This window comes from Delphinus delphis, chromosome 3 (assembly GCF_949987515.2).
Source record: "Delphinus delphis chromosome 3, mDelDel1.2, whole genome shotgun sequence".
Taxonomy (NCBI): Eukaryota; Metazoa; Chordata; class Mammalia; order Artiodactyla; family Delphinidae; genus Delphinus; species Delphinus delphis.
The window spans coordinates 90,044,856-90,062,706 of NC_082685.1; the positions used below are offsets into that span (position 1 = coordinate 90,044,856).

Genomic DNA, 17,851 nt, shown 5'->3' on the forward strand with positions numbered 1-17,851 from the left:
ACAAAAGAAATGGAAGAAGGATTCTACCTCCATAGGCTCACTCTCAAGTTGAGTGCGGGATTTCTTTCCCCCCTTCCAGAATCCTCCCAGGAGATCATTCCTCTAAGGAAGCAGATTGAAAAGGCCCTGAGGTGGGAGCACCTAGCCTTTGTCTTTTACTCACTTTACATTTATTTTGGTATGTGATGCAATTTGCTATCTTATATTCATTTTTATCAAATGGCTTCTATCATTCTATGGATGTCTATAACTTTTTGGTCTGATTAAATCTACCTCCCACTCTTTTTTTTTTTTAAAATATATATCCCTATGCCAGCCAGTCTATGAGGGGCTGTCAAATGAGAGGCTGACTCCTCTGCTTTTTCAGAACCTATGTAGATGATCATAGGGTTCCCATCCCCCTTAGATTCTTTGATTATGGGTGGATTATATTAATAGATTTCCCATGATTGAATCATTCTGGGAGTTTTGGTAATAAACCAACATGGCCACGTGCATTTTATCAAGAATTAAACTGCTGGATGAAAAACAATGTGAGTTCGAGGTGTCAGCGAAAAATCCAGGTGTAATGATCCAGCAGAAGATTGGAATTCCATAACTCTTATTCAAGGAAGAGATCAGAGAATTACATATTTGGGAATCACTCAAAAATTGAACCCTGAAGCCATGAGGGTAAACAAAAGCACCAAAGGTGATAATAGGAACCATAGCTAAGGCTCAGGACAGTTTTAGGGACAGCGCTGAGCTGTCAGGGTCTGTGTAGTAGACCCTAACAGTGTTTTGGGTTTTTTTTTTTTAATATTAATGCAGTGTGTGTACTGTTGTGAAACAAAGCAAAAACCTTTTTGAAAGAAGAGTGGGCTACCATTAAATTTATAAAGTCAAATATTAAGCAAAAGATTCAGGTAAGGACAGAGAAGAGACCTATTGGGAGAAGAATAGATCACGAAGACAACAACATACAGTCTCTGTGGCTTTTCACTAGGAAGCAAAGCCAAAAGTTTTGCTTGGGCTCCTGCTTATGCAAGAGGATCTTCTCATTGTCCTTTGTACAGGGCAAACATTATTCAAAGTATAACTTCTCTAGCCACTTTCTGATTTTTTTTTCCCTTCTTCTGACATACTATTTTAAGAAGCACTTATTTGTTCCACAGTGAACTCTTAGTAGACATGTGTTTAATTTTAGTTTCTATAGCGAGAAAGAAGTCAATATCTTTAAGGGGTAGTAAAAGAAAATCCCTCAGGGGCTTCCCTGGTGGCGCAGTGGTTGAGAGTCCGCCTGCCGATACAGGGGACACGGGTCCGTGCCCCGGTCCGGGAAGATCCCACATGCCGTGGAGCGGCTGGGGCCGTGAGCCATGGCCGCTAGGTCTGTGCGTCCGGAGCCTGTGGTCCGCAACGGGAGAGGCCACAGTGGTGAGAGGCCCGTGTACCGCAAAAAGAAAAAAAGAAAAGAAAATCCCTCAAAGTTCCCTTTCATAAAAACTTATTCTCACTGACTCATACATTCCTGCAGAAACTCAAGATCTAATTTAAATGCCAAGTAAATTATTGGTATAGAGTGAAAACAAACAACTAACCATCTTTTTCATCTCCTAAAGAAAGAGTATAATAAACTATTCATATAATTGTATCTGGAAGTAAAATTCATTGCAAATTGAAATGAAAAACACATCCAGCAAAATAAATGTCATATCAAAATACAAATCTAAACCAAACAGTAGATGCCATAAAATAGAGCAAAGATAAAGCAGGACTTGGACAGTTTCATTGAAGGGCCTGCTGCCAGTACTGGGCAGAGGTCAACTGGGAAAAGATTAGGCTGACAGGTCCATTTCCTGGGTTTGTACCACTCCTACTTATTATTCCTGGCTTTGCAAAATAAGACCCCACCCCTAGGGAATAAGAATAATGTCCACTGAGCACAGGATACACAGATAGCTATGCTAGAGATTTCAACACTACACAAAATATAATATGGAAAAATATTTAAAAATCACATCTTAAATTCCCCCTTCTTTCTTTTTCTCTCATCATACACCAAAAGAAATAAAGGATCCAAGGGGAAGGGAGCTAGAGGATAATACTGAAAACAACTGCATTTAAGTGTGCGATTCTGACAGGCAGAATAAACAAAGGCAGCCTTGGGATGGTGACAAACAGGCAAAGACCACTGCCTTGCGAGAATGCAAGCGTGTATTATATCCGATAAGATTAAAAGTGCCACTGACTCCTCTAACTCAATAATAAGATGACAGTTGCTTAAGTGGAAATGGTTCTTCAGCCTCAATGGGTGTTAGCAGTTCAGACGGCCTAATGGATAAGACCAGGGGAAATTTTATAGGCAAGTTAAGTGCGAGTGAGTCCTGGGAACCAAATACTTTTGAAGGACTAAGACTCCAGAAACAGAGACTCAAGCACATTAATTAAAGGAAATGTGATAATACTGCAAGTGCATAGGTTGGAGGATTTCTCAAAGAATAATTTCATCTGAAATGAAAGACTTGAAAGTACATGTGTGGGTGACATATTGAGCAGAGAGATAACTAGGTCTATTTTCTGGAGTTCTAAGCAAAATTTGTTCTAACTGCATGAGCTTGTTCAGGATTTATGGCCTCTTTTAGCTAACATCAGACTACAATCAGGGCCATAAAATTTTCTAAAAATGTGACCTAAGAGAGAATTTCATTTAGCACTTGGCTTTCTCTCCATTTTTCCCTTCCAAGTGGATATCCAGGTCTGCATGTCAAATTCTGATGTATCTGCCAGACCTAGGACGTGGAAATATTTCAAAGAACTCACATAGCCAAGTGGAGGAATATGCAATTTAGGAGATATCTATGTACACATATAACCAACCCCGAAATACCACTGGAAATGGGAGGAACACCCTTTTTAGCCAAAGGAAGGCAGTAGAGAAATACTACAGACCATGGATAATTAACCTATCAAATAAAAAAGAGCTGACTTGCAAATGCAAGTTTGAATCTCCAAAACTTAGGCATTCCTGAATTATTACCTATATGTATCATCAGAGAAAACTGTTAACTTTATTTCTTTTTTCCTCTTAGTGGAATCATATTACACACAGTAAACAGCTTATTTCATATACTGTGGATATTTTTACATGTTATTAAACATTTTTTGTCAATGATGCTTTTCAGCTAGTGCTGTGCATTAGAATTATCCTATGGAGTTTGTTAAAAATACAAGTGCTCAGGGTCAATCCTAGATCAGTCCTGCCCCTTCCCCCATCAATATCTTATTTGAATCTCCAAAAGTTGTTCCAGGCAAGTGTCTCTTTGCAAAATTTCAAAGGTGAATCAGAGGTGATTCTGACAACAGTCAACATTTTCAGTGGCAGTGGCTGAATATATTCTATTACGTGAGCATATGCAGAGTTTACTCATCTTAATTAACTTGGGTTGTATAGCTCTTTTAAATGTACAGAGTAAACAGTAAAGACAAGGTTTCTTTTAAAACGAATTTATAAATGTTTCTGAAGGCAAAAATTAGTTGATCCTTTAGAATTGTTTTATTAAAAGAGATCATTGGAACTCTACATTACGTCAGGCAGTTTTAGCTGTATCACCTAAAATCGTTTTAGGGCTGAGGTCTGAAGCAAGCATACAAATGGAACCCCTGGTGAGTATGTTCATGTCTGTGATAGAGTCCATTTTCTAATAATCCTAGTGCTTTCAAGCCATTTTCAACATTGAGAAAATAGAGAGATGTAAGGTTCAAGAAACAATAATGTAAAAGAGTTGTCATAATTAAAAAAAAATTATCAGTTCCCCAATCTTAATATCACTCCCATAAACATTTCTTTATTTCCAAAAAATAAAGATTATACTTCAGAAACCATTCATAGGAACTGAAGATAATGCTCTAAATTGCAATTTAAGTGTAGGCTATGATCAACCTTAATGTTCATAATCTTGCAGTTGGGCGAGAAAAGTTCAGACAGATGTAAAGCTCACAGCAGCATAGTCCATTTGGCTGCATGTTGAAAACCCACAGCAATGGCATATTATATTACCTTCTGCCGGCTTTCTGCAAACCATAAAGCAATTCTACACTAAAATGAAGACCTCTGCTTGAACATTTTTAATCAGAAAGTTTAAGAGAAAAGTTATCGTTAGCTCTCGCTAGCTTGGACAATGATATACAATTCAGAAAGAATCCTTAACGTGGTTTATGAGGACTTTAAGCTGCTGTTGCCAAATTAACCAAGAAATAAGACACGCAAGCAAGTCTGTAAATTGAACGCAAATTTCAAGTGAAATAATCCTTACCGCTGAATAAAGGAATTTCAGCACAAAAAGAATTAAACTTCTAGATGAAATACCTTTTAAAAAGGAACTTTCTGGTATATGTCAGAACCAACTAAACGGTCAATAAATAGACTTTACCAGCCAGACTATGCAAGATAAAATAGCATAAGCTTCATTAAGCTCTATTTTTGTAATGTCATCTCTGTAACATCCCCCTATTAATTTCCCACAGAATCAAATCCACATTCCCCTCTTGCCTTTCCAGAATATCGCAGCAGTCTCCGATCCTGCTACATCTCCAACAAGACAACCTCCAACATACACTCTGTGCTCTCACTGGCTGCCCTTCTCACCTAGTAGCCATAACCACTAATGTTTACTGAGGGCTTACCCTGTGTATGGCTCATTTACTGCTCACAACAACCCTATGAGTCTGGTCCTTTCCCCCTCAAACAGATGAGCCTGAGTAACAACCGCCCATGGCCATGCAGCCAGCAAGTGGCGAGGCTCACGCGTGTGCCCAGTACGCTCCTTCTGTGCTCATATGGTTGGCAGCTGGAATATTCTCCTCCTTCTGCAGATCCAAATAGACCATCTTCCCAGACCCAGATCAAACACTGCCATCTCTCTCATGAAATTTTCTCTGACTAAAACAGTTCACACTGGTCTTTTTAGAGTTGGCCACTGAAATTGTCCCCACTGAAATAGCTGAAATGGATACTTCAGAATGACTGTCAAAATGCCAAGAACGCCTAGACACTGAAGGACGTTTTACACATCAAACCTGATCCAACCCTGGGCTTTTGGAATTGGCCATTTTCTGGGGAGTGGGGAGGAGTGGCATTTTGACATTACTGCATTAAAACAGCTTTGTCAACATGTCAGTTACTTTTTGGTGACCTCTAGATGCACTGAATTGAAGACATTCCTAAGTCTCAGCTTCATAAAATATAATGAAATGGTTCCTACCCCTCCTCTCTGTTTTATTACCTGACAAAACTCTGGGGGCTTGGGGGGGCTGTCATGTTGGAAATGTGGGTATTTGGGTGACCAAAGGATAGAGGACATTTAAGAAATATGCTGAGACAGAGTGCATAGCAACAGATTCTCCTTCTTGATTATGACCAAGCAAATGAAGTTTTAGCCACTCATCAGAGACCTCCAGTACAGTGTATCTTATTTGTGCTACTTCAGCTCTCTCCAAGTAGCTTTCACTAAAAAACTAGAATAGCCTCTGAGTATGGCTGCTGGGAGGTACCCAACGGTCACGTGGAAGTCAGAGACTAAATTATTCATGTTGGAGAAAATCCTAGGTGAAAAGAGAAGTATATGTAGTCAATCAATTGGAAGCAGAAAGGTGACAGAATGATTGCATTGGGATGGGGACTCACACACACACCCCCTTCTATTTACTGCTGTCAAAGCCATAAAATGTGGATAAATGAGCACTGAACCCTGCCAGATCTTGGTCTTTACAGTCATACTATGTAGCTGACCCATAAGCATGATCAAAATTAGATTGCTTCTGTAGTTTCTGAAGTAGCCCAACATCACCTTAACATGTGCTTTGTTTAAGACAGGTCACATTTGGAAATATTCAAGTCTAACTGTACAATTCTGCAGTAGGAATTGTTTCACATTCAACAGAGAAGCCCAAGAAAATGAAAAGCAATGAATCATTAGATTAATTTTCATCTATTTCTAAATTCAATGCTTCTATCTGATGTGTATAGTGCAATTTGATAGATAGGGACCTGCCATCATTCACTAAGGAAAAGACACATTTATTTACTGGTCATCCATGTCAGGGAAAGCAAGTGGATGAAGATGACAGTCAAATTTCTTGGCTGAGTGGGCTGCTGTCAGAGCCAATTCTTCTGAGTGTCTATAAAACACCTTTCAGACAGCAACACAGTTCAGTGGTCAAATGTAGATTTTATCATACCCTCACCCATTCCAGTTCTGTGGTTCTTTATTAAAACAACAAACAAAAGCAGTGCTCTAGGGAAAGCTATCATTTTGTTCAGAAGATGAAAATTATACTTATCTTCATTATAGTATTTTCTCAAACACCTACTTTAATTCACATTTAATAATTCAATGCTAACATATAAACACATCAAACATGTTGGACAGGCTTATATGTACATATTACAGGCATATGCACATGAAATTCCATGATAATTGTGATGGTATCTTCTCAAAATTAAGAAATATGTTTACTTAAATGAGTTACATAATTAGTCACACAAGTGTAAAAATTATAAATTACTCAAAGGCAATTTTGGCTTTTACCACCATCAAGAGAGTTTGTTTTAGTCCTAACAAGCAGTCTGCCTTTTGTAATTTTCTTCAGAAATTTGAAAAGCAAAAGAAGAAAGTCCTTTTTATATGTTGTAACATTTGTATTCTTGTCTTCTAGAATTCTGCCAGGCTGTGATTTCCTTGAATTTGTATCATACTACATCTCCACTGCCTAGCCCAATAACTGGCACACGGCAGAATTTTAGAAGTTTGCTAAACTATTTACAATAGCCAGGCTATGGAAGCAACCTAAATGTCCATCGACAGATGAATGGATAAAGAAGATGTGGCACACATATACAGTGGAATATTACTCAGCCATAAAAAGAAACAAAACTGAGTTATTTTTAGTGAGGTGGATGGACCTAGAGTCTGTCATACAGAGTGAAGTAAGTCAGAAAGAGAAAAACAAATACCGTATGTTAACACATATATATAGAATCTAAGAAAAAGAAAAGAAAAAAAATGGTACTGATGAACTTAGTGGCAGGGCAGGAATAAAGACGTAGATGTAGAGAATGGACTTGAGGGCACGGGGCGGGGGGGAAGCTGGGGCGAAGTGAGAGTAGCATTGAGATATACACACTACCAAATGTGAAACAGCTAGTGGGAAGCAGCTGTATAGCACAGAGAGATCAGCTCGGTGCTTTGTGACCACCTAGAGGGGTGGGATAGGGAGGGTGGGAGGGAGACACAAGAGGGAGGGGATATGGGGATATATGTATACATATGCCTGATTCACTCTGTTGTACAACAGAAACTAACACAGTACTGTGAAGCAATTATACTCCAATAAAGATCTATTAAAAATTTTTTTTAAGTTTGCTGAATTTATGAACAAGTGCCTTTCTTAGAAAACAATTATTCCGTTATATTCAAATGAGTATAATTTAAGACAAAAGAGTAAATTGTCTACTATTCAATATGTTGCCTTATAAAATGGCCAAACAAAACACTTTTTTAGGGTCCACTCATGTATAAGCAAGCAATTACTGAGTCCCTACCATATCCTGTGGCACATATCCTGCTGGCATTCAAAAATTTTAAGGGCACAGATAATGAAAACAGAAGGTGCAAAATAGTAAGTGTCTTAAGAAAAAAAATGAACAAAGTTTTATAGGTGCTTACAAGTCTTCATTTCTAACCATATTTAATCTTATGATAAGGCACCCTGAGACCCAGAATTTCAGACAACACACAAAAAAGCCAAAATTTCATTCATGGAAAAGCCTTGGTTACCCCACAACTAAAACGTTCACTTTGGGAATTGGGAATGTATAATCACCCTCCCAACATATAACCTGTATATCCAAGCCCTTTGCCTTCTGCAAATGTTTAAATCTTCATGTGTATTGGGTTTTATTTCATAAGATGGTTTGAGGTTTATTTTACTTTTTGGCAGAACTGACCAGAGTGTTCCCAGTAGGGAATGAAGGTAAGGGAATGAAAGAATAATTGTTTTTAATGTGAGGAAGACAGAGATGTGCGATTGCTGTATTTCAGCTCCTTCTATCCATTTGATAACTTCTTCCCTTTATCCCCTGTATCACTATCCCCACACCTAAATCTGTTATGATTTAAATGGCATACATGTAGGGAGCACATATATAGTAAAAGCTTCTTAACCTCTCTGACCTTCTGTTTCTTTTTCTCTAAAATGGCATAAATACACTTAGTTTTCTGTACCTTAGTGTCTGGCAAGTCCTCAGTAAACGATGGCTGGTGGTGGGCTGATTATAGGAACAAGCATGCCTATAATAGGACAAACTATTGTCCTAGCACCTGATTAAATCACAGACACAGATGTTCCTGTCTCTGTTTCTCTATATGAAATAGGACAACCTACAATGCTGTCCTAAGAATTAATGAGATTATACATGCAAATTTTTCCTTACTTATTCCCTTATATAAATCATTGTTGGTACTTCTCTTTGGTTTTCAATTTTCCAGTTCTATTTTGCCTACACCTAAACTTCTGTGGTTGCTGAATTATGTAAACAACGGTAACCACAAATCTCCTGGGGGTAGTATATTAAAGGACTAACACTGAAAATGAAATAATCATGTTTTGAACAGGTGACAAAATGTTTAGTATTCACGCAATCCTCCCAGCAATAAAGAAGAAATACTGAAAATAGTTATAATTATTCTTATAAGATCCTTTAAGGACGTTAGAACTGGAAACAGTTTAATCTTAGATGAGAGCTGCCTAAGAAAAATGGACAAATGTTTAACACCTGGTTGTAATATAGCCCTTTATGTGTTTCCTGTGAATATTTTTCTTGACTGAATATGTTGACTTGTACTTTCAATTTTAAGTTATGTGAAAGTAAACACATTTATATTAGGAGAGCAATAACACATTCCAGGATATATATTTATAGGCCTTAGAGTCACCAGCTCTGAAATCATTTACTACCACTACCTCCAGAAACAAGCCAGTAACCTATTAATATGAGACCTGTAATACTGCTCTGAAACACGACTACCATATTTATACAGGTGTGTAGAGGGGCCTTCTCTTCAAAAACAGGAGGAAGAAAGTCTACTCCTAAACTTGGACAAAGAAAATACAAAATTAGTAAAGAAAAACTTCAGGTACAGTTCCTTTTTATTAGTAAACATTGTTTTCTCCTAAGCTATCGAATATGTGGACATGAAACTGAGGAAAGCTTTACTGTTAATATTTTAATTATGAATTTATATCCTAAATCACTTTTGGTGTTACTCAAAGCACGACAATTAGGAACTTAAATTATTTTTCTCCCTTTAAAGTTAAAGTTCAGGATCTGGAAGCACCATACTTCCTAACTTTTTTCCTGGTAATGTTCAATTGTTACACAAAGGAACATCACTCAGGCAATGTTCAAATTCTCAAGGCTGACTTATTTTTAGGAGTTAACTATGGAGCAAATTTTGTTTAGAGTGTTGATACAGGTTGTATTTTCTGTTGTGATTGCCACCAAAGTGTGTGAAAAAAATAGATGCACATTGTTCTGGCTTTGAAGATCTATAATGTATTTTCCTGTGGGGAACACCTCATGAGAGTTCATCCTCAGATGGCCCCAAGGCTACTGTACACATTTTACAATTCATATAATAGCCATTTCAGACAGTCCACTTGAAGATTAGTTTCAAGGGAACAAAGTACAACTCTCATTACCATCACTTTCTCTCCAAAATCAACATCTCCAAGTAGAAAAACAAGGGACGGGGGCAAATCCATGAATAATTTGCCAATCACATGTCTTCCCTAAACAGTTAAATGTCTGTCATAAGGGATGTTTAAATTAAAACCATCTAGATGAAAACAGATGGTGCTCTGTCACATTTTCTATCTGATTTAAAGGCTCAGCTGGGGAAGGAGCTGTCATTTAAGAGCCCTCTTATTCTATAATATAGACAACAGGGCTGAGGTTCCTTCTGTCCTCCCTCCCTCCCTCTCTCTTTCCCTTCTTCCCTTCTCTCATTCACTCCTACTTTCATTCCTTCCTATCCATCTACTTGTCTGACAGGTAAAATCTTACATTCCCCAATGCTGATTCTGAGTGCAGTCGATTTATAGCATGAACCAGCAGGTATATAAAGAGTCTGTTGAGTGGAGCGGAATTAAGCATCCAGCCACAGACAGAAAGCCAATACTCTACAAATGGGACCACACGGCATTGGGAGCCATCGACATCTGCATGCAACTCCTTAACTACTATTACTCATAAGTCTCTCCAGATACAGTTTGTAATCTTGTCTCTCAGTGGCTCACTGGTTTGTTTCTGCATTAGGCATTATAAATGCATTTTTAGAAACTGACAGTAAAAGATTAATATGTTCATAACCATCAAAGAGAACCTTTCACTGATTTCCAATAGCTGCCCTTCCTTCAACTGCCCACCCCTCCACACCATCCAATTAATACTTACTCACGAAGGCTTCCTCATCCATTGGCAAATGCACTGACATGCAGAAGTACGTATCAGACTATTAAAGAAAGAAAGATACAAAATATGAATTAAACTGCTGCTAGTAAAGAAGAAATAACTTGTAAAAGCATGGGCTCTATGACTGAAAAAGAACTACTGGTCCAGTGAGGTGAAGTTGTCTGCCAAATGCTGGGTGCCAGGTTAATGGAAGGGCTAAGCCTAGAACTTAGGTTCCCTAAACATTTTTCTATGATTCTTTCCTAAACAACGTCAAATCCTATTTATAAAACCAATTATCATGAGTAATATTTCTAATACTGTCACAGTTAAAAGGCAACATTTTAAATGCTTCTATATAAAGTAAAACAATTCAATGCATTTGACTTTAAAATGGTAGGAGTTAGTTTTGACCATCTTTGCTATTTGCATAATTAAATATTTAATTTCTTGAATCACTTTACAACTTCCCAAAATATTAATTAAAAAGATACAATGGGGGGCTTCCCTGGTGGCGCAGTGGTTGGGAGTCCGCCTGCCGATGCGGGGAACATGGGTTCGTGCCCCGGTCCGGGAAGATCCCACATGCCGCGGAGCGGCTGGGCCCGTGATCCATGGTCGCTGAGCCTGCGCGTCCGGAGCCTGTGCTCCGCAACGGGAGAGGCCATGACAGTGAGAGGCCCGCGTACCGCAAAAAAAAAAAAAAAAGATACAATGGGAACTTCCCTGGTGGCACAGTGGTTAAGAATCTGCCTGCCAATGCAGGGGACATGGGTTCTATCCCTGGTCTGGGAAGATCTCACATGGCACAGAGCAACTAAGCCCATGTGCCGCAACTACTGACCCTGTGCTCTAGAGGCAGTGAGCCACAACTACTGAGCCCATGTGCCATAACTACTGAAGCCCGCGTGCCTAGAGCCCATGCTCCGCAACAAGATAAGGCACCGCAATGAGAAGCCAGCGCACCGCAATGAAGGGTAGCCCCCGCTCGCCATGACTAGAGAAAGCCCGCGCGCAGCAATGAAGATGTAACGCAGCCAAAAAATTAAATTAATTTAAAAAAAGATACAATGAATAAAAGTTGGTTTTGAAATATATTATGTCTGGTTGTTCTCCCTTTATTATTTTTTAAAGATTTTTTTTTACGTGGACCATTTTTTTTTAAAGTCTTTATTGAATTTGCTACAATATTGCTTCTGTTTTATATTTTGGTTTTCTGGCCCTGAGCCCTGAGGCATGTAGGAACTTAGCTCCCTGACCATGGACCGAACCCACACCCCCTGCACTGGAAAGCGAAGTCTTAACCACTGGAACCCCAGGGAAGTCCCTGTTTCCCCTTACTTTAAAATTTTTATGTAGTGCATTGAAGAAATCAATATTAACTCATTATTCTTTCTTTTCCAGTTATTAGTCTCTTATCTAAATTGCCATTTTCTACTATCAAATACACTAGCATCAAGAATTTTTAGTGATAAAAATTGCAAATTAAGGAGAATGGGCATCTGTTGATCTATGTATTCCACTTCCTTAATGGAAATCCATATGTAATGAAGATGTGCTATGATTTATAATATACCCAATACAAATAGAGACTGAACTCATTTAATAATTCATACTTCATGGATTATTACTGCACAGTGGTGGAATCAAGAGATTCCGCAAACATGGATAGAGATAATCTGGGTTTCTCTAAACCTACTGGTCAGCACCAAAAATTGTGAAATTTGTACTTCTTTTTTCATTTCTGTGTTGGCTGGGAAGCAAGGAGATTCAAATACACATCAAAGAAGTATCTTAAAATTTAAAAAATTAAAGAAATATGATTCAGTCTTTATTACTACTTTTATATATACCATTTCTTCTACTGGAACAAATCGTTTCATTTCTTAAAAGGCTTTATAGTTATTTAGATTCATTCATTTTGATAAGGAGGAAACAGGCTGGGAAATGTTGAAGGTTGCACAGCAAGAAGGTTAAGCCACATAAATGCTGGAGATGTGACCTCTGTATCCAAAACCCAATATATTGGGTTTGGAAATATATTGGCAAAATACTGCTTAAAGATCTTACCATCATGTATAAGATTGCTCATAAATATTTTTCCAACCTCTGAATTACTAACGTTATAAAACAGACCTACTCTGTTCTAATAGAAATAAGAAATTCAAGATTCCCTTCTAGTTGAACATCCTGAGCCATGAGTAATTCGGGACTGAAAGATATTTAGTGGCAGACTATAGCTGCTGCTGCTACTAATACTACTTCTAGCCAACAGTTATTGAATTCTTATTATGAGCCAGCCATGGTTCTCAATGTTATATATGTATTGTATCATTTAATAACAAAAACAATCCAATAAAGACCCAACAGTATCCACAGATACTATTATTAACTCCTTTAAAGACAGTAAGAGTAAAAATTAGCATTTGTTGAGAGCTTACTATGTGTAAGCACTGTTCTAAGTGCTTTACATGTATTAACTCCTTTAATCCTTAAAACACATTCCTATGACACAGGTACTATTATTATCCCCATTTTATAGATGAGGAAACTGAGGCAAACCAAGATTAAGCAGTTTTACTATTCATTCTGGCCAAAACCTGGTAATAGGCAGATAGGCTTCTGAACCCATCTTAGTGCAGTTACTTTAGAAAGCTGGCAATTGTAAATCTTTTCTCTGCCTCTTTGAGTTGTAAATCTTCTATCCAGAACTGTCTTCTCACATCAAGGAGATAGTTCTCAGCCAATGGATGTCCTGCTCTAAGTTACATCACTGCCTCCTGTCATAAAGATAGAAGTTTGTTTTTCCTCTGGATAAGTGCCAATCAACAAACCCAGATGGCCTAGTCACATGGACTAACTCCTCCAATCCCCCTCAGTGCCTTTCCCTTAGCATAGCTCAGCCTTTAAAATAAGGTCTCCTGCTTTTTTTTCCAGCAAAGTTGAATTCAGTTCATGCTGGAGCTCCTTCCTTATTTGCAATAGTTTTTATTGAAAAAAATCTGTCCTTCCCACTTTAACTAGTGACCACCTACACTAACAAGTGTAGGAGCTGGGATCTGAACACAGACAGTCTGCCTAATGCATCACAGTTCACTCAAAGCAATATGAACAATTAATGACTTAGAAGCAAATATGAAACAAAAGTAAAATTTAAAGTAGTTAAGCATATATTTAGAACAAGAAATGATCCAAAGGTTGCAATGAAATGCAAACCAAACAAGTTCTTTTAAATTTGTACTTATAATTTTTGGGTTTTATTTTATCTTTGATTTTATTATAAGCCACCTCAAGTTATTTTTGGAATAGAGAAGTTATGGGCATAAATAGGTATGACAAATTCAGCAAGTTTGTTCTTTTGATTAAAAAAAACCTAAGCACAATAATGGTTACATACACAGAATAAAGAAAACTACTTTTTATACTCAGAATTGATCAGAACCGTATTATAATTCTTTTTTTTTTTTTATAATTCTTGCTCTTATCATCAGCTGCATAATTTTAAATGGCAGAACAACTTGGGAATGTCTTTCTTCTATAGATTTATATTTCTTGGCTTATAACTTCTCTAATGATAAGAATGTGTTCAGATTTCAAATGTTTCTGTCCTATTCTGTTAAAGCCAGTTTAAAAAAAAAGAGAAGAGATGACATAGATGCTCCACAGAATAAAGAGTATCCTACAAAATTATTTTTCGGAGAGTCTATATTAGACATTGCATCAGTGGTCTACCATGCACCATCATACTCTGATTTAGGATTTTACTTATGCTCCATTTTCAAGATAAAGAATAATTCTGTTAGAAAAAAAGAAGGTAAAACTCTTCTTTTTAAAAAATGAGCACATCAAAAAATGCAGTGTGTATCAGATCAATAATTAGCCTTCAGCTGAAAGCTCTGAAGACCACAGTGCAATAGAACAAAGAATAGCAAAAAGTAATTTATTCTTTCTCTGCAACTATAAAAGGTATCAGTGACTTTGTTCTCAAGTATTCTGGTACCATAGTTTGATTTCTAGAATTAAGTTGAAAGCTCAAGTTCCTTGGAAAGAAGATATGTTCCTAAGGTCATTTACATGGTTCGATGGGAAAAGCCAAATCTCCAAGGTCTGCCTCCCTTTGGCGGGCTGAGTAGAAGTAAGCACACTTTTGTGTTACTTCATTTTCTTCTCACAATTATGCTGTGAGTAGGTCGAAAAGGCACTGCAACTGTTTTATAGAAATGCAAACTTTCACAGAAAGGTTACTTATCCACCTAAGGCCAAGTAGTTAGTGTCAGAACTAGGATTAAAAATCTTCAGGTTTAAAAAATAAACAAATGGGACCTAATGAAACTGAAAAGCTTTTGCACAGCAAAGGAAACCATAAACAAGATGAAAAGATAACCCTCAGAATGGGAGAAAATACTTGTAAACGAAGCAACTGGCAAAGGATTAATCCCCAAAATATACGAGCAGCTCATGCAGCTCAATATCAAGAAAACAAACAACCAATCCAAAAATGGGCAGAAGACTTAAATAGACATTTCTCCAAAGAAGATATACAGACTGCCAACAAACACACGAAAAGATGCTCAACATCATTAATCATCAGAGAAATGCAAATCAAATCCACAATGAGGTATCACCTCACACTGGTCAGAATGGCCATCATCAAAACATCTACAAACAATAAATGCTGGAGAGGGTGTGGAGAAAAGGGAACCCTCTTGCACTGTGGTAGGAATGTAAACTGATACAGCCACTATGGAGAACAGTATGGAGGTTCCTTAAAAAACTAAAAATAGAACTACCATATGACCCAGCAATCCCACTACTGGGCATATACCCTGAGAAAACCATAATTCAAAAAGAGTCATGTACCACAATGTTCATTGCAGCACTATTTACTATAGCCAGGACATGGAAGCAACCTATGTGTCCATCAACAGATGAGTGGATAAAGAAGACGAGGCACATATATACAATGGAATATTACTCAGCCATAAAGAGAAACGAAATTGAGCTATTTGTAATGAGGTGGTGGACCTCGAGTCTGTCATACAGAGTGAAGTAAGTCAGAAAGAGAAAAACAAATACCATATGCTAACACACATATATGGAATCTAAAAAAAACAGTACTGATGAACCTAGTGGCTGGGCAGGAATAAAGACGCAAACTTCTCTAAGCAGACATAGAGAACGGACTTGAGGACACAAAGGGGGAAGGGGAAGCTGGGACGAAGTGAGAGAGTAGCGTTGACATATACACTACCAAATGTAAAACAGATAGCTAGTGGGAAGCTGCTGCATAGCACAGGGAGATCAACTCGATGCTTTGTGACGACCTAGAGGAGTGGGATAGGGAGGGTGGGAGGGAAGCTCAAGAGGGAGGGGATATATGTATACATAGAGCTGATTCACTTTGTTGTACAGCAGAAACTACCACAACATGGTAAAGCAATTATACTCCAATAAAGATGTTAAAAAAAAAAAAGTCAAGTTTATGCCTTCCAGATGATTAGAAATAATTACGTATCTTTCTTGCCACTTTCTTACCATTAAGTTTTAATCCAGTTAAACTGTGATTCTGGCAAGTCTTTCAACCTTCATACCCTGTTTTTTTAACTATGAGACTAAGTCCTATACTTTAAATAAAATTTAAGACTCTTCATAAGTAAATGAATAACTTTTTTTTATAAGATATGTAATTTGTTCAAGAATGGAGTAGACAATGCCTTTGCCAAACTATTATAAGTTCATAACAGCATGGGGAGAAAAAAGATTATTTAGGTGATTACAAAATACTGTTTTATCAGTAAAGGTTAATTTCTATAGCAAGTCACCAAGAATGGACAGCACTTTTTTTTTTTTTTTTTTGGACAGCACTTTTAATTCCATACTGTAAGCAGCAGTCAGTTTAAGAATTTAAGACTACACTAACATGTAATCACATAGTTAACTACAACCAACTCTTCGATGAGAAACTTTTTTTTAAAGCAAACCCTTGTGAGGCAACAACATTAAGAAAATTGGAACAATACATCTCTCAAAGTAATAAAATCATTACATCACTGATATAAATAACCGACTGTGTTTTTCTTTTCTTCAGGATGAACACCAAGAACACTATTTAACAATATCCTGATTAGGTAAATATGATCCCACAACCTCTATCATTCAACAATCCAAAAATATTCAACTGATTTAAACATACGATCAGTACTTAGCATATGATACCCTGTAAAAGGAAGAACATTTACCGCGCATTCTAACGTCACTCTAGAACCTTCCCATCATAATTATTTATCATGGTAACATCACCAGGTAGGTATTATAGACACTACTTTAAAGATGGAAAAACTGAAGTTCAAGAAGGTAAGTAACTTGTGATTAAAAAAAAAAATTCTCAAAACTGATGAAATGGGATTTGAACCCAGTTCACTAAAGCAGTTCTCTTTCCACTATAGAAAGATAGCTATTAAAAGGTTGTTTTTCAAATCTAATATTTGAAAAGAAAATGTCAGTTCTTAGACACAATTTTAATTGTTTATTTGATTAATGGGATAAATAAAGGAATCAAAGGCATAAAATTTAACAAGAAGTTTTAGTCCAAGTCCTCTAAATTTTCAAGGGCACATGAGAACATTTCATGACAGATTGTTGACAAACTGCAGTGAACCAGACTAGAGCCACAGCTATTTAATTTGGTCATCATTTTGTTTCTGCAAGGTAAAGCAATTTGAAAACGTACACATAATTCAGATCAATATTTCTCTCTAACACTCTCTAACATTCTGAAGACACAAATACAGCACCTAATTGCCCATTACAATAGGTTCTTCATTTGAACACACTGCCCTAGAAAGGATGCTTCTGTAATTCAACCTGAACTGCCAGTGCAACCTTTCACGATTTTCCATATATCATCATCATGAATCTTCTTTTTCTCTCTGTGGGAAGAACACCGTATCTGAGCTTGGTGCCAGGCGACTGTCTGTAAAATACTGCAGATTCAAACTGCTAACATAAGGCTCAGATGTACAAAAAGGGAGAAATAATGTGCATCTACATAGCCATGTCTCTCCTTGCTATCTCTTACAGCACATCAGCCAAATCTGAATTAAGAGGGATATGATATTGCTGATGCCTCTTTACTGCTGCTTACTGGAAACTATCCAAGAAAAGCACATTTTCCTGACAAAAGAAGATAGTGTGGTAAAAATGAAAAAAAACTCACTTATTACTAAAGAACTCCTATTATATTCTATTATCACCCATTTTAAACTGAGTTCTCATGTAGACAATAGTGTTCAGTAATACTTTGCTTACATTATTTAAGAAAAAAGTGTTCTTTATTTTGATTTAGTCATTTGTGAGACA

The 17,851-nt window shown here is 37.2% G+C and overlaps 1 protein-coding gene across 18 annotated transcripts in view; it reads right to left on the minus strand.

Annotated features, from left to right (window-relative positions):
* Positions 1-17,851, minus strand: part of PAM (peptidylglycine alpha-amidating monooxygenase) — a 280,689-nt gene that overhangs the window by 102,874 nt on the left and 159,964 nt on the right. For all 18 annotated transcript variants that reach the window (XM_060009091.1, XM_060009096.1, XM_060009095.1 and 15 more), the window contains one exon: positions 10,496-10,553. In XM_060009091.1, the coding sequence (XP_059865074.1) occupies positions 10,496-10,553 (58 nt within the window). The remainder of the gene's footprint in view (positions 1-10,495; positions 10,554-17,851) is intronic.